Genomic DNA, 27710 nt, shown 5'->3' on the forward strand with positions numbered 1-27710 from the left:
GAGAGAAGAAGAAAGAGTCTGACAAACTCAGTAACAAAGCTTAGCCAAAATTGGATCAACCGTTTCCTGAGACTGCTCCCATAGTATAGCACTGCAGTAGAGCTTGCCTTTAGCCAGTAAAGGTTTTCAAGACAAGCCAAACCTATGACCCCTCTGAAGCACTGAGAATGGTCTGTGCTTACCCATAGTAAATGCACGGTGTTTCTTCTCATATCTTCAGCCTTTGAAGCCAAATTTAGCTCCAGAATATCTACTTGTGTCTCTCAATGTGTAAGGGAAGCCCTGACACAGCCATGGTTCTTACCCTGCAGTTATTTTATGGTTCTGAGAGAAGCACATTTGGGGTGTCCCAGAAATGAGCCTACAATGTGAAAAAGAGTTCAGTTCTCTTGGCATTGGTGTGCTTGCAGTGGAAGATGCCATAAACATCCTTGAATAAATAAAGGTTTTACAGCTCATACTATACCTGATGAATGGGTTCCAGCCTTTGTGCCTGGAAGAACATATTTGCATACACAGAAGCGCATTCAAAACTATTTCCTCTACAGCTTCCACTGCCAGCGAAGGTCAAGGGCCTGAAGTTGTAAATGAAAGCAGCCTGGGAAAAAACAGCACAGGAAGTAGGCTCCAGCCTTGGTAGACCTTGTAGGCTGCATTTATAAGTGCTTCCTTTTTATTTACTTTTCTTAGCACACCAAGCCCTCTGAATTGTCCATTGCCTAATTCAAAAAAAAAAAAAAAAAAAAAAAGTGCAAAGAGTAAAGCAAGGAAGTTACTGCAGTAAGACCAAGGGAACAAATAAAAGGAAAGCGTTGGTCATGATTTGCAGATAGGTTATAGCTGGGTGAAGGATGGAGAAAATCTCCCAGTGGGGGCTAAACACACTCTTGCTGCATGCCACTCTAACGTCTGGGAATGTACGTCTCAACAGTCGTACTTCAAAACACCCAGATTAGCAGCACAGAACAAGAAGGGATAAAATAATGGTGCCTGCCCCTATCAGCTTTGTCAAAGAATCACTTAGTAACCTTGGATAGGATTTCCATGCTGATCTCCACCTGTAAAACACAGATAATAATTCTTCCTGTATATCATATGGTTGTTGTGATGCTTAATTAAAGCTTTTAGAAAGTCTTTCAGGAGCAGCGCTCTATAAATACTAAACGAGGCTGTTATTCCTCTTCTCCCTTGGTTGCCATCAATTGTTTTATTGATCTAGTCCATTATAGACTCGGAAAAGAGTTGTTTACAACAGTGAGAACTTAGAGCCGGAATATTTATCTCTTCCTCACTAGACTCAAAACTTGCTCCAATGTATAGTAATCATCAAACAAGTTAACTTAAGTCTACAAAAAAAGGGGAGAAAAATACTGCATATCATCCCCCACCAACCAAAAGACTTTTCTGTATCTTTCCACAACTGTTATGCTCAATTGGTTGGCATCTATTGGCAATTTCATATCAAAGAACTTAGAACTGCAACAGAAAAAATACATTTGCTTTTCAATTGCAGCTGGATGAAAAACTAGTTGATGTCAGTAGGAGATTTCCCACTATTACACAAAGCTTTGAATCAGATTATTGATGTCCTGCAAACCAATGGTACATAAAATCTGAAATGATTTCACTGAGTGTTTTCTATGCAAAGAAATTGCAAATTTAGTCACCAGTACTAAATCCCCTTCAGAAAAAGTGAATTGATGCAAGTGTGAAGGAATGATTAATAGTAACAGATAATTTAGCTACATGCACTGGCAAATTTTCTTCCTCATTACTCTGAATGCATTCATGTTAAAACTCTTAACCATACTGAACTATCTTCACTAGGATCACCTCGTCCAGCTACCACTTTATGCTTGTGACCACTCTGGACCATGTCCCTCAGTGTCACATCTACACGTTACTTGAAAACCTCACAGGATGGTGACTCCACCACCTCCCTGGGCAGCCTCTGCCAATGTTATCACCATCACTTCTGAGTTTTTCCTAATATCCAACCTGAATCTCCCCTGGCATGACTTAAGGCCATTATCTCCCATTCTATCACTGTAACTCAGGAAAAGAGGCTGAGAAAAGGTGTTATCACTGCTTGATAGAGATGGGAGATAAGGTAGTTGCACAAAAATTGCAGCAGAAATAGGAACATAACTCCCACCACTTGATTCCTAGCTTGGTGTCTCTTACAAGTCTTCAATTTACGCTCTTTCTCCTTTGGCCCTACATAAATGACTGTGGTGTAGGTGAGGGTTTGAATTCACAGGATGGAAATTAATTTACAGGAGTAGCTGTTTAGTGTGATGCAATGCAGAGAATGAGGAGGGGGTGAGTGCCTATGCTCAAGAATCTGATGGAGGCCAGCTCATGTCAGCCCACATACCCTACCTGTAGTAGCTGAAGTGCTCTGTACCTACTTTGTGCTGAAATAAAGTTCAGTACCTCAGTTAAGTTATGCAATAATACTAATGCTCAGTCAATCAGCTGTCTGCAGGGGAAAGGGAGAGTCACAATAGGAAGTTAAGGTGCAGGATACTGTTATGGATAATTGCTATGGCATTCCTGTCTTTTCTCTAATTACAGCAGTCTGTGTGTGAGGAAACAGAGCCAGTGTATTTCAGATGAAGGATAAGTCTGTACTTTTTCACCCAGAGTTGGAACAAGAATTCAGAGATTAATTAGCCACCCAATTTCCTTTTTTACACTAAAAATTGAATAGACCTATAAGACTTCCTTGTTATTCAAGTATATTTTTTGAATGTTGATTTCAGTATAAGCCAAGGAATGCATTTTAGTGAAACACAAGCAAATTTGGATACTGATTCTTTTCTTCTAACCAGTTCTTGAACTGCACAAACAAAAATAATTAGCAGTTTGGCACAGCTAGTGCCAGGCGTGGCCATGCAGTGGTAAGCAATCCAAAGACGTAGCACATATGGGGATATGTAACCTTGAAGATGAACAGCTTCTGTCATGGAAAAGGAGTGCAGAAATGCTTCCAATACCTTGATTCAATTGCACATGACTATTTCTGTATAGTCTAAACCATTGAGATTTATTTGTTAATGGGAAAAAATAGTACATGAAACATAAAAATTAAAGTTTGTATATGCCATCTGACTTTCAAGCCTGTAATAATCCTTTGGATTTCACTGTTAAGCTTCTCTCAGCAATCACGAAACCTAAAGTGTGCTTTAAAAAGAAATCAGTGTGACATCCACTCTAACCTGACTGCAGGAACTAAGGATCTAAAAACAACTCTAACAACATAAGGTTCACTCTAAATTTATTCTAAAATTCTGGGAGCTGGAAACTGCAAGTCTGATAAACCAGCATTTTCCAAGCTATAAGCAGAAGGTGGGGAGAAAGAAAGGAAAAAAACAGTCTGCACCCAGGTTGAAGCTAGCATCCACCTCCCTCTTCCTCCTCCCTCACACCACCTTGCACCCCAGAAAAGAAGGATGTCTTACAGCCCATGCATGCTTATGTCTCGCCTTCAGAGCCCCAAGGCTGTGCCAATTGCTAGGAGTTTAAAGAAGGCGGTGAAACGACTTCTGTTTGGCTCTGTAATCCAGGAGCTGAGTAGATACAATCAGCCTTGTGGCAGCATGACAAATCACCGAGCTTCTCCTGTGAGTGCAGCTGACTGTGTGTCTGCAAGCTCGCCCTGCTGCAGAGGTAATGAACCATGGTAGAGGAGATTTAAGTGTAGTCACTTGTCCTGGGCTCCCAAAGTGCGCAGAGGGATGAGGGTCAGACTCTTCTCCGGAGTAGCAGCAAGAGGATGAAAGGTAATGGCCTTAATTGTGCCAGGGGAAGCTCGGGTTGAATATTAGGGAAAATTTCTTTTCAGAAAGAATGGTGAGGCATTGGCACAGGCTGCCCAGGAGGATGGTGAAGTCATCCTTGGAGGTGTTCAAGAAAAGGGCAGATGTGGCACTGAGGGACATGGTTTAGGGCAGTCACAGGTATAGGCTGGTGGTTGGGCTAGATGATGCTAGTGGTCTTTCCAACCTTAATGATTCTGTGATTCCATTCTATGGGGGATGATTAGGGCTGAAGTGGGTCAACTTTCCTTTCGTTTCTCTAAAGTCAACACCATTTTCAGACCCTCACTTGCTGTCCAACTGGTGCAAAAACCACGGCGAGCTTCAAACTCAAAGCAAAGCACAGTGTGGCCCAAGCACAATGCGTTTGGGATCCACTGCCAGTGCTCATCGTGATTGATGGCCCTGGTGTGGGGAGGGGTCAGTGTGGAGCAGCACCTTAAATCAACCTGTCTTCCTTCCCGTTTAAAACTTCCCCTGATTAATGGTGCTGAAAGCCTGATAAATGAGAGTGAGCCAAGTTGTGCATACAGATATCTGGGCAGATTAAATAATTAATCATCCTGTAATTAATAAAGACAGATCCTGGCTTTTTTAAACTTTCCCTCCTCTCCTTGCAAAGGCTTTCAAAAGATTTTTGACAAAAATAACTACAGACACAAGCAGCTAATCCTGCTTTGCGGGGAAAGGGAGGCGTAGTGCTTCGTTAATGTAGCAAAATCGGTGCATACATTTGAGCAGTAATGAGATCTCCAGGGCAAAGTATGACATCTGCTCAGAAACTTCTAAAATACAGGTTAATTTACACCACCCAAACCTCTTTGAAGCCTGGCAGTTTGATTTTCGCTTGTAAACTTAATGTAGTAGCAACTGACAAGCATCCAGGCCTCAAAGGCCTTGCCATTACTTAGCTCCTGGTAAACGAGCCTATCAAAGCACTTTATAAATAATACAACCAAATACTGCATTGGTGGAAGAGCAGCAGAGTCCTTGGGCATCACGTGAATGGTCACTTGATCCAAAAGCGGCTGTTGTGCCTGGCAGGCCCAAATGTTCCAACACTGACAGTTTTTCCATTAAAGTAATCAAGAAACTTCAACACATGAGGAATGTAATTAACAAAAGACATAAGGAGGTAATGATAAAGATAGGAATTAAAACAAAAGGTAAAATTGAATGTTGGAATCTTTACTTCTTCCGCAATAGACCAGTTTACTTTCTTTCTTTGCTTTCCTAAACAAATAATGCTTTTTTTTTTCTTTTTTTTTCTGAAGAACAACAGCAAGGGTATTACAACAAAATTATCAAATGATGAACTGGCATGTTGGTTCAAGTGCAATAAAGGAACACTTGTAAGTCCACTCGTAGTGACGCCTTTGCCTCTTTGCACCTTTTTGTCAGAGAATTCTCATTGAGGACCTTGAAGTCCTGGTCCTGGAGTGATTAGAAATGGTCCTTAGGTGAAACAGAGAAGAACCCACGCTGGAGGTAGAAGAAGTTCAAATCCCATCATAACTGCTCATTTTTGTTAAGCTGGTATATCTGAAGTAGATTGTCAGCGGGAAGGTTAAGAGATAACTTAATTACAACCTATTAACACTTGCATTAGAAGACTTCACAGAGGATTCCGTTCTTCAAGATAAACTGAAAGTCACAATGAGATGTAAGGGGTGACAGTTGAACAGTTTTAGACCACAAATAAGGATCTCAGGCATCTCTTTGTTTAATTTTTGTTTAGCTGGTTGTTTTAATCTTCTACTTGTGGGGATTTTTTATTTGTTTGTCTGAGAAGAATGGCGACTAACATCCAGAACAACTTAGTAGAGAATACCATAGCTTACTGACCAGATGGAGTCCTGCAAGCAGCTCTTTCTAAATATACACAGCAAAGCCCATTGAAGACTTGATGCAGAAATTAATGGGTGACTTTCTAATGCAGAAGACTAGATGCCTATCATGTTCTGGCCTTTAGGAGCCATAAACTCCCAGTATGAATGCAAAAAAGAAATTGAAAAACGCAGACCACTAAAACTAAGAGAGAATGAGGCAGGACCAGATGTGTCTTAAACAAATCAATTTATTTCCCCCTTGCCTCAAAAGCCTTTCCAACAAATTATTTAATGAGATTATTCTAAGTCTTTTTCACAAAAGTCACCCTCAAATCTGATTTCAGAGATTACCTGCTGTACTAATCCAGACGTAATTCCTAAAATACACTCAGGAATGCTGTGGGCTTACATAGGATCTATCTAGAAGAGCAGCCCAAGAGGTTCTGCTCACTGTGAGTCTCTGAGGAAAGGTGCTGGATTATTTTGTGTACTAACCAAACACAAATGAGATTTAGAATAGATAAAGAACAAAATTAATGGAGCAATATGGACACCATCAGGAATGCACAGGAAGTAATCAAGTACAAGATCACGTTGCTTGTGTGACTGTTGCCATGACATTCAAAAAGCACTCGCTTTTATCACAGGCTATGAATATTCTGTCAGCTGATTGATTGTCTGTGCCTTCTTTTCCTTGTAAGCAAATGCAAAGACAATATTAAGCAATTACTGATAATGTCACCCAGCTGCTTTCCTACTGCCTGGGCGATGAGATTTCTGAGCTGCAGAAATAAGAACAAATTTATTAAAGCGAGGTACGCTTGCTCTCCCCCTCAGCTCAGTGGTGTTGCACATTGACTGGTGACAGTGCAGCAGAAGGTTTCATTATAGCAAACTGAAGAACCACATCCTCAGTAAACTTCACTATGGGAAATACCATGGGTCTTATTTAGCTCTGATTAGATCAATGAGACTCTCTAAACACAGCAATTAAAAATACAATTGGTAGCGATGCAGCTTGCTTTAAGGCATCTGCATGCCTGAGAAGTTTATGCAGGAAAAAACTTGATAAAGCACATTTCCAGGTAAATAATCAACACAGAATCATAGAATCACAGAGTCCTTAGAGGTGGAAGGGACCTCTTAAGGCCATCTAGTCCAGTTCCCTTGCAATGAACAGGGACACCTCAGCGAGATCAGGCTGCCCAGGGCCTGATCCAGCCTCAGCTTGAAAGTCTCCAGGGACGACGTGTGAGGTACCTCATAGATTCACACAGAATGATAAGGGCCAAATTTCCTTCAGTTCAATCTGCCAAGAGCTATTGTGATAATCTTAATTTATGGATTATTTACCACACTGTGGCCATCTTTTCCCTTAATTATCCAGCAAGTACACATCCCATGCTATGACTTCCCCTGAGCAAAGCAGAGGTTTGGGCTTGGCTTAAGGAGTGACTGTTGTCTCCTGCTGTCCTTGGGTGCAGTGGAGCCACTGGAAACATAACGAGGTCCTGCCATTACCTATGCTGCTCCCTCCTCTCTTGGAATTTGAGAAGGTTTCTTCCAAAGAGTCGGAACAGTTTTGGGAAACACTTGATCTCAGCTGCTTATGGTGTAGCTCAGGGCACCCCCAAGAAGCACAGTCTCTACAGCTTGCATTAAAGCTGCCTTCTCACTTGCTGTGAATTACTATGGCTATAACAGAGTCAAAGCAGATACAGCAAGTTACACAAGCTAAAGATTTAACCCTAAATTTGTGAGGTTTTGTTGGAACCACTCTAGAAACCTATAAAATATATAACGGAGATGAATATTCTGCTCATGGGGTTTTCAAGTGTTTTACAGCAGAGCTTTTATTTTATATTAATTTTTATGGATGGTTAAAGTAAACCTGTAGCAATAGTAGCATTTTCTGTTATATTTTATACAACATTGCCACTAACTATTGACATGGGGGTATGTACAGAAAGAAAGATATTGGAAGCTGGAAAATTAGAAACGATTTCACAACAATAAAGGTCAGCCCTGCTTACCAGCAGGGTAACTCTTCATGACATGGAGAACGGAAGTTAGATTGCAGTGTTTTAAATCACAAATTTCACATGATGACAAAACCCAAGAACAAAAAAATAAAGCAGACATCATCTAAGGGGTGTGTTCAAGATGTGGCAGACATTTACATGACCTGAAGATTATTTTATTCATATTTCCACACTATCTCCTATGAAATTATTGAATAATTTCTGGAAGGCCACAGCCAGAGGGATTATAATTCAGAAAAAGTGAGCAGCAAAGAAAGGGTAAATGATGTGGGTTTCTGTGCAAGAGAAATCCAAGAGGCTTTGAAACAGTTTGTCATAAAAAAATTGTAGATGGAGAAGGGATTAATTACAGGAGAAGAACAGTCTGGCTTACTCTGCAGCAAGAAATGAAGTGGGCATTAGAAAAGTCTCTTTTGCCATAAGACTAATTAAGCACTGGACGAGGAGCTGATTACCTGAGGAGTCAAATCTCCCATGCTGGAAGTCTTGAGAACAGTTTGGGCACACTCCTACTGCAAGCAGTACAAACGTGGCTGTATTGTCTTCAAGTCTGAGTGCCTTCAAGCATAATGTTTAATAATTTCACTGTATAATAAGAGTGTTTGGCATTTGCTGTTTCCTGAGCAGTTTGCAAACAAATAGATGTTCATTATGGTCTTTTGAAAGGTGAGTAGGTGGGCAGGTATCACAACTTCAATTTAGAAAACTGGAGGGAGATGAAGACAGATATTTAAATAATTTCCCTAAGGCCAGGGAAGAAACTAATATGTGAGGTGAGGTTCAGTGACAAACACTCCTGAATCCTGTAGTTTTCAGATCACACCCACCTTTTCCCTTGCAGAGCACCTACCTTTTGGGGCTTGGTTTTCATCTGGCTCTATTCATGCAATTGCCTGGTACCTTCCTTGTTTTTTTTCCTCCTGAGCACTTTTCCAGCAACCACATCAATAGTTGCATACCTTAGTTTTGTATCGGCCTTACCAGAGGTGAATGCAGATGCTAACCAGATTTCATCCCTACTATCAAAGCTCTGGGGAGCTGCACAAAGCAGATGAGTGACCCATGCTGCTTCCCCAGAGGCCAAATATCATCTCACCAGCATGAAAAGAGCTCATGTATCAGTGCTCACCATTTCCCTGAACTGTTCCCTTAACAAACACTTGGAAAAAAGCTCCTGGCCAGCTCAAAATTTCTAAGAGGAATACAAAATCCTTAGGGTTTATCTTTCATATGTCTTTGGGATGAGGTGAAGACTGGTGCTCTGTGCTTTTGCTGGCGAACGAGGTTGCTTTCTCTGAGCATGCTACAAGTGCATTTACCAAAGCAGCAAGAAAAACAGTGGCACTGCTTCAGACCTTATTATTTGTATTTTTTTTTAAATTACTCCCCTGTGGGTTTTTGGTGCTTTTTTGTGTGTTCTGTTTTGTGTCTCCAATTCATTTATAGGAAATCCATGGAGCCTTGGAGGATTAGGAACAATCACAGTGAGAGTAATACAGACCTAATTCAATACTTGATCCATTCCTCACCAAAACATCCTTCAACATTCTTCTACCTCTCTACGTAAAACATGAAATATACTCACACTGTGCAAGTTATTAATTAGTCTCTCATAATCAGCTGACCATATTTTAATCATGGTCTCTTTTGCATTCGAGTAAAGCCAGGAAATCTTTATGTCTTTTTCCGTGGATTAATAGCAAACCATGTTGAACTTCTCTATGGAATTACTTCTTATATTTGGGCTAATAGCAGTAGAGAACTTCCTAAGCAGCACTACCACTGCACATACGGCAGTTGCAGCTAATCTGCACATATGCTGCCATTGGACAGATGCCATGCAGTTTAGAGGATGCCCTTAAGGCGCTAGCATTCTCCTCTTGCAGTAAGTACAGTGGGAGCAGTCAGCAGGAGTTTATGGGGTGCTATCAACGGGAGTGTGTTATTTCATCAGTTTTTCTATGAATCTCTGAGGCTGTTTCAGGGCTTTGCAGGGAGCCAGCAGAAAGGGATTTCTGAGGTCACTATGGAAATCTCTCAGCCCCCTTTTGCTGAGGGGGCTTTTCGTTTTTCGTTTGCTGCAAGAAGATGAGGCAGCATGGGACGCTTACAGTGGTGGACTTCAAAACATCTACTTATACAGTGGCCTGCTTCCCTGTGATCTGGAGTCTTCTCTCTCCTCTTCAGAATGTTTGTAAATCCTCAGTTTTCTTCTAATCCCAGAAAAAGGCTCATCAGTACATCTTTGTAGAGTCAACAGGAACCACCTTGCATTGGACAAGAATTAGCATCCCTGTTGGGTACCTCTGACCCTGGTTTACCAGCTGAGTGCTTTGGGATGCTACTGAAACCTTGATGTAGATTTGGAGTAAGTCTAAAACTAACACGTTTTAACCAAAATATCTGGAAAATGAGCAATCTGAAAATGCCTTGACTGGCAAATTTCAAGCCAAATTTCCACCCTGTGCAGCTCTTAGGTGCTCAGTGAATCCCATTACTACCTGGCAGAGGGATTCTGGCATCATGATCTGTTCCAAGCTGTGTCCAGACGGTCCATCTCTAGGACAACCTGGGAATGATAAAAATTTGCCTCCACAAGTCTGGTATAAGCAGGACTGTGTCTGTCCTGCTAGTCAACATATTTTAGAGAGGAAAGCACAGGTCTCACTCCTATGTCCCAGTTTCTTTAAACTACACTTTAAATACACAAAACATATGCAGTAAATTTGTTCAAAATATTGCATTTACAGCTGCACTGATTTTAAGAGAATGACATTCACCTCCACCATCAGTGCTGTTTTTCCCCGGGTGCTAAAATGATGTATGTTGAGGCTTCAGTGCCACCAGCCAATTTAGGAGTGTTGTCATCATCATAAAAGGAAGAAAATCGATTCAAATCAAAAGCACGCAAAAAACTATGACCTTATTCAAATCAGAAAAAAAAACAACCCCAACCTCTGACAGCTATGGTAGGGTGCCAGAGAAGGCAAGAAGCTATGCAAGATGCATGGTATTGATTACTGTGTAATAATGATTTCACTTCAGACTACAAACCCTGCAATATACTTCATTCTGCATTCCAGAGCACGTCTCTGAGCATCATAGGGGCTGGGAAGTAGCACACACCAGACATTGCTGGGGGTTGCAGGTTAAGTGCTGCACTTAGGTTATACGGAGCAGAAGAGTAGATAAATTCTGTCAAATGAATGTAAGTGCTCGGCATTAATTTTTGCTTCTGGGAAGATTTAACCATTTTCTTATTTTTTTTTTAGAAGTATTTCTCATTTTCATGATTGTCATGGATCTTTCCTTGGTTAGGAGTCTTGGTTCAGTTTAATTTTAATTTTGCTTGTTTTTACCAGTGAAAATATTCATGTTTCTTAGCCAAAAGTTTCCATGGTTTATGTACATAGAAATCAGCACTAGTAAGAGCTTGGCAGTTAACCTGGAGCAGAAGCAAAACTTATAAATAATTCCTAATTTTCAGATCTTGTTCTGAGGTGCCAGGAGCACCACTGAGGCCAAGGAGTAGCCACATTCCTGCCTGAATACCAACTGGAAGAGTTCCTTCAACGCTGGTGGCCTAACACGTGCTTCTGCCCTGTGCTTCATTCCCTTTACGTTTGGTCTCTTCTCCACTGACACTAATTCTTCTGCAATGTATGCAGTACATACATAGCTTTATTTCATCTCCCTGTTAATGTTGTGGATGATATCTTCCAGGGATTAATGGCTAAGGATTATTTAATGGTGTATATATTTATCACATTAAAAAAAAAAAACCAACAAAAAGAAACCCGTGAAAACAGCCTATCTCTTTTTCTGTGCAGATTGAAAAATGTTCTTTTCTCTTTTTTAATTTTCTGTCTCATCTTTGTTGTCTTCCAGCCTTTGGTTATCTCCCAAACAACTTTACCATCTCTCTGTGCATCTGTGATGTTCCCATATTAATATGAGTCACTGTCACAAATAAGCCTAGGAATTGGTTGTGTGTACAAGAAATTAAGGTTTATCTCCACAAGTTTCAGGAATTATGCCAGTAGAGAATCTGACTCTATAAAATACAACCTCAGAAAATTTGTTCCACCACCTCTTATTTGTTGTTTTTTCTTTTTTTTTCCCTGCATTGAGGAGAAATGTCAGCTCACTTTGTGAAAGAGCTTTGTGACATTTGGGAAAGAGGTCTGAAACATTTGGCTGATGTTTCCCCCTCAGTTTGCTAAAGCACCAGAATATTGTTATCACTGATTTAAGAGGATCATCAATAAAACAATTTATTGATAATTTATTGATAATTAATTGATAAAATAATTTATTTAACAATACAATTCTGTGACTCTGTGATTCTGTGAAAACCTCAAACCAAGCTATATTTCTCCAAACTCTGGTCTCAGGAAAATATGTGGCTCATTGTAGGTTAAAGATATGCAAAAAAAAAAAATTACATTTTCTGCTTAGCCTACCTGACAATCTACCTTAGTATCAAAACGGTGCTTGCTAATTAGAAATTAGCCAGTAAATGTGAAGGAGAGCTTTAACATCAAGTAGCTGCTGGCATACACAAACACATTTCAAAAAACTGAGTTGCAACACATGCTGAAAGTCACACCCGCTTTATAAAGCTTTCTTTACTACCCTATCAAGTGAGTACAAATTACCACGTATAGCTGATCATGTGTAATATGCAAAACATTTATTCCAGGCAAAATGGTTTGTAGGTTTGTATACAAGGGAAATAACACCAATTTGCACTCCGCCTTCAGTGCATGCTTTTGCCTCATTTGTATTTTGTGCTTTCAAAAACTTCCTGTCCTTTCCTTAGAATCATAGAATTATCACTAAGATCGTCCAGTCCAACCATCAGCTCACCCCCATTATGCCCACTAACCATGTCCCTCAGTGACACATCTACCCAGTTTTTAAACACCTCCAGGGATGGTGACTCCATCACCTCCCTGGGCAGCCTGTGCCAATGCCTCACTGCTCTTTCTGAGATGAATTTCTTCCTCATATCCAACCAATGATACCATACTTTCATCTCTGTTGACATCTCACATGACTATCTGCTGTGTCACTCTGGGTTACTCCAGAAAGGAGCAAGCAGGGACAGTGATCTGCAGTCAATTTATCTTGAGCACTTAGAATTAACAGCATGAGGTTAAATTAAAATTAGTCATATGATAACAGCCATGTGTGTGTTGGCCTTTTGCACATGGAAATTGCTTTGGGGCAAAAAGTTAGAAAATGCCATGCATTTTCTTCATGATGCTTCATGATAGAATTTTTAATTAGACGATGATATGTTCTTTTCAATCTGGCCTCTGCCCCAATAGTTTCCTTCTTCCTTGTGTGGGGTGGAGCTGTTGGAAGGATGATTCAGTGAAGGCATCTTCCTTCTAAAGTGCTCTTTGGCATTTGTGTAAGGCAGAAGGTGTACAGAGAGCGTGGCTGAGGGACACTGCAGGAGATGGAATAAGTCTCAAAGTGAAGATTACTGGTGATGGGTGACTCATGCACCCTAAACTTTTACTAATGACTGCTGACACCTGAGCCTTATTTTTGGGTTTGTGAGAGTGCCCTCACAAAGTTGGAAGAAAGTCTGGACTCTGACAGAGGAAAATGGCAAGGGGTGTGAAGAATAAAGAAAGCCCTGAAAGATGTTAAGGATGAAAAAACTCGGAAACAGCCCCAAACTGGAGGAAACATTTAACAATTCCTTCATGACTCAGTTCTAACAGACAAAAACCTGGTGCATAATGGCAAGTTTTGATGAACTTTGATATTGTTGCCATTAGTGCCACAGAAGCAAAAATGCAATGCATGAGAAAATGAATAATTCTGTTTTCAGGGAAGTAGCTAGTAAATAAGACCCAGGGTTTATTCACTGAGAAAAAAAGAATACAGAATAATGAATGTCGTTCATTATCCAAGCACTATCCATCTTAACTATAAGATGAGAGGCAACCTGTGGAAAAAACAGTATGGGACTGCATAATTAAACAAGTTGGAGCTGCATGGTTGTTCCTCACTCTGATGTTCCCAGCCTTGTGTCTTGATGGCATTCCCTCCTTACAAAGCAGCTATGAACACATGTGTTTTGCCAATCGGGCAAGAAGTTCCCACACTATGGACACCTGTCATCATTCATCCCTGTCCCTTCATCCCTCACTCATCCTCTCCCAGACTGGATTTTTTCCACATTTTCTCATCTCTGACTTATTTTCCATGCTGCTGTGGGCATTAGCAGGGATCTCAGGGGTCCAAAACTGGCTCCCTTTCCATAACACTGGGAACCAATGGTCCTGAAGAGATGGCTTCAATCTGTCTGCTTCCAGTCACGTTAGTACCCCAACATGTGCTACCCAGCTACCAGCAAGAGTCAGGGTGTTGAAGCACTGGCACCATGGGGAGCATTCTGATAACATAGAGATATGGTCAATCTCTCATCTCTCTCAGCACAAGGAGGATGTGGAGCCGTTACAGTGGGTTCAAAGGAGGGTCATGAAGATGATAAAAAGGCTGGAGCACCTCTCCTATGGAAAAAGGTTGAGGGAGCTGGGCTATTTTAGTCTGGAGAAAAGAAGGCTCCAGGGAGACCTCATTGTGGCCTTCCAGTACTTGAAGGGAGCTTACAATCAGAATGGGGATCAATTTTTTATGCAATCTGATAGTGATAGGATAAGGATGCCTTTAACTAAAAGAGAGGAGACTCAGGTTTAATGTTTGCAGAAATTCTTCACTCGGAGCCTGCTGAGGCACTGGCACTGCTGCCCAGAGAAGTGTGGGTGCCCCATCTCTGGAGGTGCTCAAGGCCAGGTTGGATGGTGCCCTGGGCAGCGTCAGCTGGTGGAAAGTGTCCCTTTCCACCTCTCCTGGATGGCATTTGAGGTCCCTTCCAACCTAAGCCATTCTATGATTCAATGCTTCTATGATCTCAACTGCTCACTCTATCAAGACCATAATATGCTAGGGGAGGGATTGTGCCATTTTCTCAGGCTGAATATCACTTTATGCGTACAATATATTTCTTGGGCCAGACCACGGAATATTTACTAAAAAGTATAGTTCAGCAAGTAATTGGTCTTGCTGGAAAAGTGTTTCAGTGGCATTAGATAATACTCTAATTCCCTCTAGCCAGAATAATTTACTCTCTGTTAAATGAAACCTATCTTCCTAAAGAAAAATGACTTCCACGGTATTATTCCAAACCTGACCATGGAGAGATCCAGCTTTAGATGAAGCAGTAATAATTTCACCTTACCTCTTTGCTCAGCTCCTCAGCTACTAGAATTAATTGAGCGTGTAATTAAGGAAGGGTTTTCCTACCAATATGATCATGCTTATAATTAAAATCTCACAAAAAAAGTGTGTATGTGGAAAAATAGGGCAGGGCAGAGCAGGGGTGAGGCCAAAGTGTCTGACAGGTTTACATCAAAGGACCTGAGCTCCTACCGCTCTATGCCAAAGGGAGGGGAGGAAGGGAAGACAGGACCGGCTGATAACTGACTTGATATATTGTTTTTGACCTCCTGTCTACAAAGCCCCAAGTGGTTTGAGTGTTGCTTACCCAGGAGATTGCTTCTACCTTTCATGTTACTTCAGCAGGTTCAAGCTTTGCAAGCGTTTGTGCTACCAGGCCCCATATGAGCAGAGGAACGATGATATCTGCATGACTGAAATGGGTTTGGCTGCTACACTGGGCTGTGCCTCATCAGCGTTGCGACCCAGGGGACACTGTGATGTGCCACCAGATCCACTGCTTTCCTCTGCTTTTTAGTGCATTGGAGACCCGAGACTGAGCTTTTGTAAAAAGGAGGAGCAGTGGATTTTTATTACTGATATTTATACTGATTTGCTATTAAATTGGCCTTTAATAGCAAGCCTTTAACCTGTGATATGTGACCCAAGTCAACATCTGTGCCTAGGGATGGCTGCACGTTTGGAGATTTTTGGTCTTCTGGAGGTGGAGAGGGGCTGAATGCCACTGATCTGCAACACAGCCCAAACCCCTGCATAAAAGGGACTAGGAATGCCCCTAAAAGATGTGAGCCTGAACAAAAGAAGGCAATGACTCCATTAGTTGTCTTCCATGTGTTGCAACAGCTTGTGACTGCTCTAGGGAGAGAAAACCAGTTCCCATGTGCTACTGCCAAGCTAAGGAGCAAGGCATCAAGGAAAAACATGGGTGTGTGTGGGTATTACACGAGGGAAGGCACCTTGAGGAGGAAGAGTCCCTCTCATTTGTTTGTTTCCTACTGTGCTTAGGGAAATGTAGGACTTTGTATGTTTATTGACATTGTTGTGTGTTTATAAATGGCAGCAAGGAGACACCTGTATCTATCCTCAGGTCTCCTATGAACTGGAACAACCTGCAAGGCCTGAGACTTCTGCCTTGATGGTTTGATCCCAAATGAAGTCACATGTTGGTTGTGTTGTTATGGTGGTGTTTGTGTTGCCACATAGACGAGGAGAATAGAAGGGAAAGTTCCAGTATGTTAGCTGTGCATTCTCAGGAAGAAAGCCCACATACTCCACCATTCATCTAAACCCACTAAAATATGATGAGGAAGAGATGATCACTATTAAAGTGTGCACTGAGGGTCAAGCTATGCAGGTACGCACTCTTCAAGGATCAGATTTCATATAGGTGAAATATGTATTTGGCAAGAGCTTTATTGCATTCTATATAGCTCCAAACATTAAACAGGCCCTGCCAGTAACTGCTGTCAGAGTGATGTGTATCAGGCAGTCATGCAAGGGAGCTGCTTTCCTTCATAGGTAACTACTGCACTGGCATTTTGGGAGAGCCATCATTTTCATTTCATAACCATCCTTGCAACTTTCCCATTTCTATAGCAGTTGTGGCTCTACGACTTCCCTGGTGGATACCTCCATGACTTGTGATTCACAGCTAGCAGCAGGCAGCCCTGCCTGAATCATACTTTTGAAAGAGATGTCAAATTGCCTCTCCAACAGCTGCCCATTAAGCAAACTGCTTAATGAAATGACTAGAAAGATAGGTGTTCACCAGTATGTCTTATTAAAAACCTGAAGCCTGTAACCCACGCACTGGGATAGCGAGCTTTGTGCTTTTAATGGTTAAACTGTCAGTGCTCTTTTATTCCTCTATTCCATGCCTTGTCCTACTACATTCTAAAGCTTAATATCACTACAATATTGTTTTTATTGTTATTATTATGAATAATAATTTCAATTTGGTATCATTGTAGTCTCTTCATAATCTTTTAGTGCCTGTGCTTTTCTATGGGGTCACATGGAAACCAAAAGATTCTTGGAGACTTTCAGGTAACCTCAACTGCAGCAAGATTTGAGGGGACCTGAGATGTTCTTGGGAGCCTCTGTGGTAGCCTAGGCTTTGCACTCAAATAAGACATGGAGAACTGAGGCCAGAGTGCAATCTGGCTTTAAGTGGGACATGGCACCTGGACAGTGGGGAGGCAGAATCATAGAATCATAGAATGGCCTGGGTTGAAAAGGACCATGATGATCATCTAGTTCAACTCCAATGCCATGTGCAGGGTTGCCAACCACCAGACCGGGCTGCCTATCCTGCCTGGCCTTGAATGCCTCCAGGGATGGGGCATCCACAACCTCTCTGGTCAACCTGTTCCAGTGCTTCATCACCCTCTGAGTGAGGTTGGCAGGTTACTATTTCTATTTCTAGCCCCTGAAAGACCCAGAGACACAATACACATATATGAGAGTTCTGTCATCAAGACATATCATGATCATCCCAGGCTCCAACATAATGGTGCAAAGCCTATTTGTGTCACCCATCAGTGTGGGTTCCAATGCCTGTCTGACAATGGCAGAGGGGGGCCCCAACCAGATTACTGTGCTCTCTGCGAAAGGCAAAGCGGCTCCAGCATTGTGTTCATCCTGGACCATCTCAGGGGCTGTTTGATAATCATGAGAGTGCTCAGCAAGAGCTGAACTTGTTCAGCCTAGTGTGCATTCAAGGAAGCACAGGGCCAGGGTGGTGCAGCCTGAATTCAGCTGTGCCACTGAGAGTGATGAGAAAGAATCACTCAGTCATTAAATTGGAATCATCATACTGTAGAATCATTAAGGTTGGAAAAGGCCACTAAGATCATTTAATCCAACAGTTAACCCATCACCACCATGCCCGCTAACCCACATCCCTCAGAATTATGGGTGAAATGTCAGAATCTTAAAAAACAAAGACAACAGAGACACCATGCTTTCCTCCTCGTCTGTAGGGAGCACTGCACATTTGCTACTACACATAAAAGCGTGCTGGTATGCCTTGCCAGAGCAATTGCAGTGAGTTCTCATTGGCAGCACAGTGCCCAGATCTTACCCAGGATGGTGCTTGTTTGTGTATGGTAAACAAACAAGTGCTGCTGTGGCTGTGCATGAGGGTCCATTCAGGCATAGCAGCTCACTGTGCTGATACAAAGTACAGCCGGGGAGGAAAAATAACCTTTTGGTTTTATGTTCAGTGATAATCTTGATGGGCTTAGGAAATGTTATGGAAGGACAGAAAAGGATCTGCTCCTTCAAAAGCATAACGTTGTGTAATAGTCATTCTGAAGCAAAATTCTGCTGTGAGTTATGCTTCTACAGCCCTCTTCCAGGTATTTATAAAATTATGATTAACAGTAACAGATACAGGACTTAATCATTTCTTGAATTACCTTTCTTTTTCATGGTCTAAAAGCTTGGAGAATTACATATGGCCTCATTAACCTCTGAGTAATACTGCTAACGAGACAGGGAAAAAGGAACCCCGCTCAACTATATGGCAGACGTGAGTGCCCCATGGAAGGGCTGCCGAGGCAGCACCAGTGCTGCACACCCATGGCATGGACTTCATGTCACCAGCTCATGGGTGATGGCACAGGAACTCAAAAGATCTGGATGCTCACTATCCACTGAGAATTATTCCAGGGTGGATGTCAGAATGTCCGAAGTGACTTTGTAAATCCCAGTTTATAAGTGTCCTTATCACCTGTGTGTCTGTGTGAATGGGATATTTGAAATAGGGGTTAAACACACAGTGGTATTGAAACAGGGATCTGATGCCTCTTCCTGGGACCACTCAAGGTCAGGCTGAACAGAGCTCTACACAACCTGATAGAGATGTAGGTGTCCTTTTTCACTGCAGAAGAGTTGGAGCAGGAGACTTTTAATGATCCCTTCCAACTCAAACAGTTCTATGATTCTGTTACTCCAAAGGAGGTACGAGCAAACTTCTGTGGGGAAGTGTGCCCTCTTTTGCCATTTGCTTTTTCACCATAAAAATATACCAAGAGTAATTTCATGTCATATGGAAAGGAATGTATTATCTCTTCAACTGTGCAAGAGTGCCATGAGGTGACTTTCAGGTGCACAGCTCTCCATACAGTGCAGGATACTTTAAGTTCCAGAGGACCAGATATGAGCTAAGAGCATATTCAAATGCTTTGCGAGATGCAGGATCACAACAGGATACAACTGCTTATGTAAATCTCTTCAGTTACCATGCAGGGGGATGAAAAACAGCAGCAATCCCATCTGTAGGTTTAATCACACCCCAGACTTCCTTTCTCTGGAGCATTTTCCCTTCCTCTTTCCACCTCTGGCAGACCCAAAGGTCAGAATCTCAGACCTTTGCTGTTTACGACTCAGGGTGGATGTAGCAGCTCCCGAAGTTTCTCTGCTTCAATCCACTGTGAACTTCTCCAAATCGGGCACAAAGGACGAATTAACTGTTCTTTTTGGGAGATCTAGCAGTCAGAAACTCAACTGCTTTGAAAACAGAGCCAAAACAGTTTAGCAAGTAAATAGTAACACCATGGGAGTTCGCTAATCCCCCAAATCTATAATAAACAGATAAGGTTAATAAGATTCAATAATAGAGAACAGCCCCATTAAAGTTTTAAAAGCACTATCTAAACATTACACACATTATTTACTAAGTTCCTTGCTGAATTCTCTGTATGGAGGAATACCAAAATTCATTATCTTTGGGTGCAAAGCTTAGTAAATCCAATGGTAATTAATCTCCATTTACCCTCCGTGTCTGTTTGTGAACAAATGAAAAGTTCATTGAAAAAGTTCTTTCAGGAGGCCTGAAAGAAAAGCAGAGCTTTGATAAACAAAAAAAAAACCCCAATCACAGCTTTCCCAAAGGAAAAGAGAGCCGGCAGCCAGCGCTGTGTGGTGCAAGCCAGGTGCTCATTGCAAATTCAGTAGCATGCACTGGCAAGTGTCAGCAGCGGAGAAACCGAAATTACTGAAATTCTTATGCCAGTGTAATTTGCTGAAGGCAATGCAGCGAGGGTTAGGGAAAATTGTGCATGTGTTGAGGATTATAAAACAAATTAAAATGGAGGCTAACAAAAGGATTGTAATATTTATGCATTTCTTCATTCTTTTCACTCCGTGGTACTCAATCAACTTCAGAGTCTCTTAAGGCGGTGTGGGGACATTGCTACCGTGTGCATTTGTTTGCTCTTTAAAGAAGGGCTCAGATACATTAAGCCACAGAATTCAACTGCTTCTAATAGTAATTAACAGTGTAGTAATTAAACCACTGAATAGTTACATCTCACTATTACTTCGAGTCGTGTGAACTTTGATCATTGATGCAAAAAATTCTATTGAATGCATTGCACTTATCTGTTTCAATTTTGATATACCAGCCCATTTTACCACGTATTCCTCCGCTTTCCTTTAAATTTCTACATCTGTGTATCCCAGTTATGTAAAAGTAGAAATGCACTAACCATCCGTGCCTTACTGTAGTAGAGTCCATTACATGGTATAATGCACTTAATGTTCGATATCCAATTTAACTCAACAAATATTTTAAAGAGTTTCTAAGTTATTAAACACCTCACTCTGTGATCATCCAGCATGGCCCAATAACCAAATGGGTTATCATTGTGTGAAGTGGGAAATGAGTCCCCTATGAAATACTCTGCTGGCTCTGTATTCCCAGCCTGGTGTTAGCAAGCTCTGTGAAGCTGGCTGCATAAACAAATGCATGAGTACATGCACTTCTGGACCAGAACAAACGGATCGAGCTGTAGATGTCCTTGTTCATCACAGGGGAGTCGAACTAGATGGCTTTTAAAGCCCCCTACCAACTCCAATGATTCTATGGTTCTACGATTCTATGTCTCTGCCTCACTGCACTGAGGCTGATGGCTGAGCTGCAGCCCTTGTAGACCATACACTGTCTGTCTGCAGAAGGGAAGGGAGGTTGGAGCCTGAAGAAGCAAAAGGCACTGAAGATTTGATTGCAACCATATTTCCTGTTGCCACCACAAGATTCTCCCAAGTCCACCTGCAGGGACTTCGGACCTCAGAGATGCCCCAGGCTTTGCTCTAGAGATGACCAGGAACTCACTGTCCTTCAAGTCACTACATAAACCAAAGGACAAAAAGCTTCCAACTCACCTCAAACACTGTAACCAAAATGTAAAACAAATGACAGATGGGAGTAGACAGACGGTGGAGTGGAGGGTAAAAAAGGAGGCAATATTAGTGACTGTGACAGGCAGGGGGCTCAGCATATTGGTAGCCTCACTGCTGTCATGTTGGCTTTTTGGATTTTTCTTCTCATAGGCGTTTCATATTAAGGTTTTGTTTGGAGAGTTTTAGATTTTACATTCAATTTTTTGGCATGTAAGCAGGGAGTCACTGACAACTGTGAAGCATCTTGGAAAATGAATCATGGAATATAATCATAGAATCATTAAGGTTGGAAAAGACCTCTAAGACCAGCCAATCCAAGCATCCATCCACGCCCCCATGCCCACTAACCATGTCCCTCAGTGCCACATCTCCATGTTTCTTGAACACCTCCAAGGACAGTGACTCCACCTCCTCCCTGGGCAGCCTGTTGTCTGACAAGAAATGTTTCCTAACATCCAACCTGAATCTCCCCTGACACAACTTTATCTCTTGTCCTAAATTAGATGAGTTTTCAAATCTCTTCAAGTAATCTCATTACTTGAAGAGGGGGGAGGTAAAAATGTTAAGGGCCCAATTCTGATCGTTATTACACACATCTGTTTGAATGCCTCCATCATCTGTCACAGAGCAACCCCAGATTAACACCAATGTAATGCCAGGGCCAAGATCAGGAAGTTCAAAATGATCACATCAGTTTAACACCACTGTAACCAGTGATTTAAAATCTCATTGTTTTGTCTTGAGAAGGATTTTGTGTACACAAAAAGGTCAGAATCTCTCCCTTTCTCTGCTGTAAGAGCAGATCAGGATCCAGAGGATTAAGTCTATATTCCCAAGCAGATCCCTCTGCAGGGTCAATAAGCAGCCTGATAGTGGTAATTGAGATTACACTTTATGAATGGCATTATTAGGATTTACATTCCAACTGCAGCTATGAAGCAAGTCAGATGAACAAACATAATACCCAGTCCCGGTCCGCTTCCCTTACTCTGTCATTTTTATTGCTCCGTGCATGCTGCAGGTGCTGATAGTACACACATCTAACTTAATCCACACGCCAACCTGATAGCACCAGTGCTGGGAGACACTGCCTCCAGCCATCATTTCAAGCCTGGTTAGAGGAGCAGATTGGGAACATCAACTGAAATCCTGAAAGTTGTGTTTTCTAAAGCTGGAAACGGGGTTTGTTTTTGTTTTGTTTTGTTTTCTATGCTGTGATTTTCCTTTAAAAGTAGTATTGAGAAATGCCTTAGAAAGACCAACAGTAATGCATGTGTTCCTCAGTGATGAGAAGCATGAATGGATGTCCACTGTCCCTCATGCATCTTTCATTCTATAAACTGCCCATTAGCAGTTTAGTGTAATGAAGAGACATGTGAAGTAGGTAAATCCTTTTTTTTTAATGCCCAACTTATTAGGCAAGACAGAAAAGAACTGAATGAAGGCGGAAAAAAAAGTCACTGCCCTGGAGAATTACAGCAGAGCCATTTGCTGGCAAATTATTATTTAAATTGCTTTCCTAGCTTTTAATATTGAAAATACTTTCAATCACTGGAGAGCCTTTAATTTAAGATAGTAGATGGCAGGGATGTGCTAGATGAGACCAGACCAGCTGATCTGCCCAGCACTGGGGCCGGACCAGATGATGTCTCAGAATCTTCTTCAGTTTTGCATTCATATGCAACAGCTCTGGTCTGACTACACCTTTAAAACTGCATACATTTGAGATACATGAAGATGCCACTAAGAATTGCCATTGAATTCCAGTTCTCCCAGTCCTGCGATACAATACAATGGATCTGCATGTGGTAGTGATGGACTGAAATCAGAAGGGTTTACCCAAGCCAGTTACCACACGGGATGGAGGAGCGACCAAATAAAACACAATCAGGATTCAGTCTACCCCTCAGGACCACACAGAAATAACAGCACAGAAAGAGATTTTGCAAACCGAACCATCACCGTATTTCTCTGCCTGTGGCTCTTCCCCACAGGAATTTAAGTTTCTTTCATAATGAGGATTAATGGCAAAACCTGTAAAGAGAGCTCGGAGCAGGAGAGGCCAGCAGACAAGTGCAGCCGTCACTGAGCTCTGCACGCTCACTTTCTCTTTTACAGCTTTTTGTCTCGGTGCGCACCAAGAGGTCTCCCACCCTGGTGGGGTTGTGGGACATGACAGCCCCTCTTTGCTTGTCCGTGTGCCCCCTGTTGCTGACAGCACCATGCTGGTGTACCCACCGGCAGCATCCCTCCCTGTGCCGCAGGTACGCCTTCCAACAGCCGCTCCCTGGGGATCATGCACAGACACACAGACACAATGAGAGCCTCCGACTGGAAATCCAAACAGAAATATGGCTGTCTGCTCCAAAAAGGCAAACTCATTGACAAAAGTCATCTCTGTCGAGGAAGAGCGATGGGTTACTCCCCTCTCAGAGGCGACCGCTGTCGCTCCACTGCTGAGTTGCATTCATGAGTTTTGAAAAAGAGAAAAGAAAGAGACAAAAGCATGGCAAGCCCCCTATTCACACAGCTAGCCCCGCACCTCCCTTTCCTTTCCGTGGGTAAAAGCGGCTTTAAAAGACATTAACATCTTCCCCTACCTTCGTTCTCATCGGAGACAGAAGCCCTTCCATGTTGGTCCAATCCTCATGCCAATCCTCGTCTCCCAGCTCAGCCTGCGATGCCGTCCTCAAGCATCCCACATGAACAAGAGCATCTCAGGGGCTCCGGCCACCCCCTGACGGCAGCTCTCCCGCCCGCTCACCAACTTGCAGCCCTCGGTCGCGTGGCTCGGGGTTCCCGGTGAGACCTTCCTCCCGCTCTCCGTCGCGCTTCTCTCTCTCTCCCTCTCTGCATAATCTGCCTGCAGCTATGTTTGTACCATCGCGGCTGACAAACGAGCCCAGCCTTACGTAATGCATTCAGGACAAGCCATCCCAGCCCCGCCACTGGGATCGGGTCGGGCGGGAGGGATGGGACCAGCGCTGCCTATTGTGCCTGTCGGCTTTTCACTCCGGGCTTAATTTGGCAGCATCTCCACGCGGGGCTGACACTAGCTAGGAAATCACTGCTGAAACTTCGTCACCGTGGAAGGGCTATGGATTCCCTGGGATTTACTTTTCAGAGGGTGTATTCCTCATCCCCAGCACTGCTCGGGGATGCCAATGGTTGGAGCGTTTTCAGTTAGGAGTGTTTGCTGTCGGCGAGTGACCAAACCCATGCTGAAAAGGGAGTTCCCATCAATTGTCAGCTGGGGAATGAGAGGAAGAAAGGAGAGGGAAACAAAAGAAATATCGTCCTGCAAAGTTGCTCCATGAAAAATGTTTGCTGAATGCCTTTCTATTAACATTTTAATTCAGATTGGAGCATGGCATGCCTTTGTGGAGAATACTTAATTGCCCCTCCCCACTGCATTTTGGTTTTCATCTCAGGGTGATGCAGAGACTGAATCTCTTATGGGGAACAGCCTTCAGACCTGCACCTTACACACTCCAAACACACAGGCAGTTAGTCCATAGTGCTGGAGCAGAGCACCCTTACCTGGAGGTATTCAAGGCCAGGTTGGATGGTGCCCTGGGTGGCATGATCTGGTGTTGATAACAACCAAACCGTGGTGGTGGGGTTGGAACTGGATGGGCTTTAAGGTCCTTTCCAACACAAGCTATTCTATGATTCTACGAATCTAAAATAAAACCTATCTGAACCATTGCCCAGGGCACGCCAGCTGCTCCCCCAGAGCCACCCACTTCCTCATACAGATGGAAATAAGGTTTCCCTTTTCTGAACTAGAGAATAACTTTCCACACAGCAGTTGCTGTTTGAAAATGAAATAAAAAATCTTGTTTAGATTTCAACTAGAACCTGGTTCTTGGTGCTAGAAAATGACTGCAAGGCTGACAGGTGGAAATTTCTAATGCCCTCTAACACTGGCTCTTCTTTGAGGCCTCGAAGTGGCACAATAAGGAAGAGGTGCCATGTGATGAAGGCACTGGGCTGAGATCCAGCAGATCCAGTTACACTCCTGACAGTACTACCTATTCCTTAAATGACTATAAGGATTCACTTCTTTCAGTTTTGCCATCTAACACTCTGCTCTCAAGTCCAAGCCAGACACCTGCAAAGCAAACCAAAGGCAAGGCTCCTTCCCACACTGCTTCACCTCAGATTTCCAAAAGCCAAGGCACATTTTGGATGAGGCTCCTCATCACCATAAGGCTCTCATTTTGCCATGATTTCATGCTTTTTGGGGTGACCTTCACAGTCCATGTAGGCTTTTGGAGGCTACACCCAAATGAAGAGAGAAAGGGAATGTGCTCATGGTTGTGTACATGAATGCAAAACCTGTGATGAACACAGAAAAATAAATAACTCCTGCCCTGGGAAACCCTAGTAGAAATTGGGCTAGACGATCTTCATGGCCTATTCCCACTTTAATAGTTCTATGATTCTAAGTGCACTCAGACAGATGAGGATGTTCAGCCCCATACAACCCTCTTCCTCTCTATCTCTCCCTTCCCATTTTTTCAACCTTATAGATCTCACAGTTTGAGTGCTTTTATTATGCATTATTAGGTAATAACGGGAGGGAGAGGGGGGAGGGAGTGCCCCTTGTTTTATCATTATTATTAATTTCAAATTAATTAACTGCCCTTGGACAAACTCTGCTCTTTATTAAATGTGAAGGAATTTGATCATATCACACTGAAGGCAGAGATAAGTTTTCCTGAGCTAAAGAGCCACTGCACAACTCTGGCAGGTTCATCTATTTCTTGCTGGGTGTATATAGGTGTATTTTGCTATTGGTATTTACAGGACTTTAATGAGTGGCCAAATAAGTGGCTGCAGGAATTGTAGGCTCTGGGAAAATACAGTGTTTGTGTTTTTTCTGGTGTGCAGTATGGTGTCAGATGCTGGTGTGAGGTTCACAGGTCTGTGCACCTGTAAAACAGCCTCATCTCTGAATCATCAGAGGAATGTGACACTCAAAAGTGTCAAAAAGAGAATAACAAAAGAGGAGCATTTGGGAATCTGGGCTATCTCAGGCCACATGGGCACTCAATAATGCAGTATAATAACATGGATGGTGCATCCATGACAACATGAATGACCAATTCTTTGCTAAAGATTGGTTCTGCTTTGAACCAGGCTAACCTATGGTGCCTCATGAGACTTCCTGTGTTATCTCTGTTTACAAGCAAAAAAATATATGATTTTCCTTAAGGCCAGAAGGGTAATTCTGCCTGAGACCAGAAAAGCAAGCCAGGGCCTTTCTGGTTCAGCAGCACTCAAAGACTCTGATGTGAATGGATCAGGGATTTGTGCTGATAGTGCATGAGTCAGAGCAGAGCCCAGCTCAGCAGGAAGGGCAGGAACAGGGAGGAAGAGTGAGCTGTTGGAGCAGCATCCCTGCTGAGTGTGCACACCTGGGGACAATAATCCCCTCTTGCTCTGCCTCCCTGCTGCACTTCTGAAGGATGCTCGGGCCCCCAAGATGGTTGTGAATCCCCAAGTGGGATCATAGAATCATGGAATCATTTAAGTTGGAAGGGACCGTTAAAGGGCATCTAGTCCAAGTCCCCTGCAATGAATAGAGACGCCATGTTCTCTTTCATCAGCAGAGCCAGGAAAACGCAACTGGTTCTGCCTGAGCACATTTCAGTGTGGCTCCTCAGAAAGCAGTGGTGCTGATCACATCCAGCAGGTGGAAGGGCTGACGTGACAGCAGGTGGATGGGATCATGCAGCACATTTCATGCTCCTTCCAGTCTCCAAGAGCTAGGCAGAACTTGAGTTCATTGTAACATTCATGCTCCTTCCAGTCTCCAAGAGCTAGGCAGAACTTGAGTTCACTGTAACATGCTGCTAGCTCACGCAGCCACCACTCTGTCCTTTGTGCACACAGGAGCAGGACCACCACCCTCTCTGCTTTCCCCCCACCTGTTTCATGTTCAGGGCAATATCTTTGCAGCTCTGAGAGCCAGAGTTGTGCATGCTTGCTTTGAAATGAAAGCTTCAGCTGCTGCAGCCGACACAGAGGTACCATGATAGCATGTGCCATGACCTGATAGTTGGTTCCTCCCCAGCGTTGCCACCCATAGCAATGCTCAGATTACCATGGACTTGTTCTACAGCCTCTGCTCCAGCAATTTTCAGATCAAAGGCACTGCAGAGGCAAAAGGAGCATGTGAACACTTGCTTTCCCATCCTCTCTCTGGGGAGGAGAGCACTACTTGACTCAGAGCCTGGTCAGAAACACCCAGTGTATCTCAGATTCTCTATCTGAAAAAGAAGGGACCCACTTGTCTGGTTGCTGAGGTTCATTCTGTCCTAGATTCAACCCACCTCATGACAGAAGAGGTGTGTAAACTGGGAATATAATTGTGTAAACTAGAAATATAATTGCTCTTGGTTCCTTAGCTAATCTTGAAATTGAGATAGGTGCCTTGAAAATCCCTCATACTGTTGTAATTTGAGTGCTTGCTGGCAGACAATTGACCATGGTAGATGCCTACCTTAGAGTTGGAACTCTTTCTAGGCTCTGCTGGTTGCATGGACTAGAATGAGAGAAGAGAT

At 42.8% G+C, this 27710-nt stretch overlaps 1 protein-coding gene across 2 annotated transcripts in view; it reads right to left on the reverse strand.

Moving 5' to 3' along the window:
- FRMD4A (FERM domain containing 4A) overlaps window positions 1–27710 on the reverse strand; it is a 355674-nt gene that overhangs the window by 249638 nt on the left and 78326 nt on the right. The window contains exon 1 of one of the 2 annotated variants that reach the window (XM_048962846.1): window positions 23739–23956. The exons of the other annotated variant lie outside the window; for it this stretch is intronic. Coding sequence (XP_048818803.1) covers window positions 23739–23771 — 33 coding nt within the window. The 5' untranslated portion in view covers window positions 23772–23956. Of the gene's footprint in view, window positions 1–23738; window positions 23957–27710 lie in introns of those variants that run through there. 2 annotated transcript variants of the gene reach the window in all.

This window comes from Lagopus muta, chromosome 1 (assembly GCF_023343835.1).
Source record: "Lagopus muta isolate bLagMut1 chromosome 1, bLagMut1 primary, whole genome shotgun sequence".
Lineage (NCBI taxonomy): Eukaryota > Metazoa > Chordata > Aves > Galliformes > Phasianidae > Lagopus > Lagopus muta.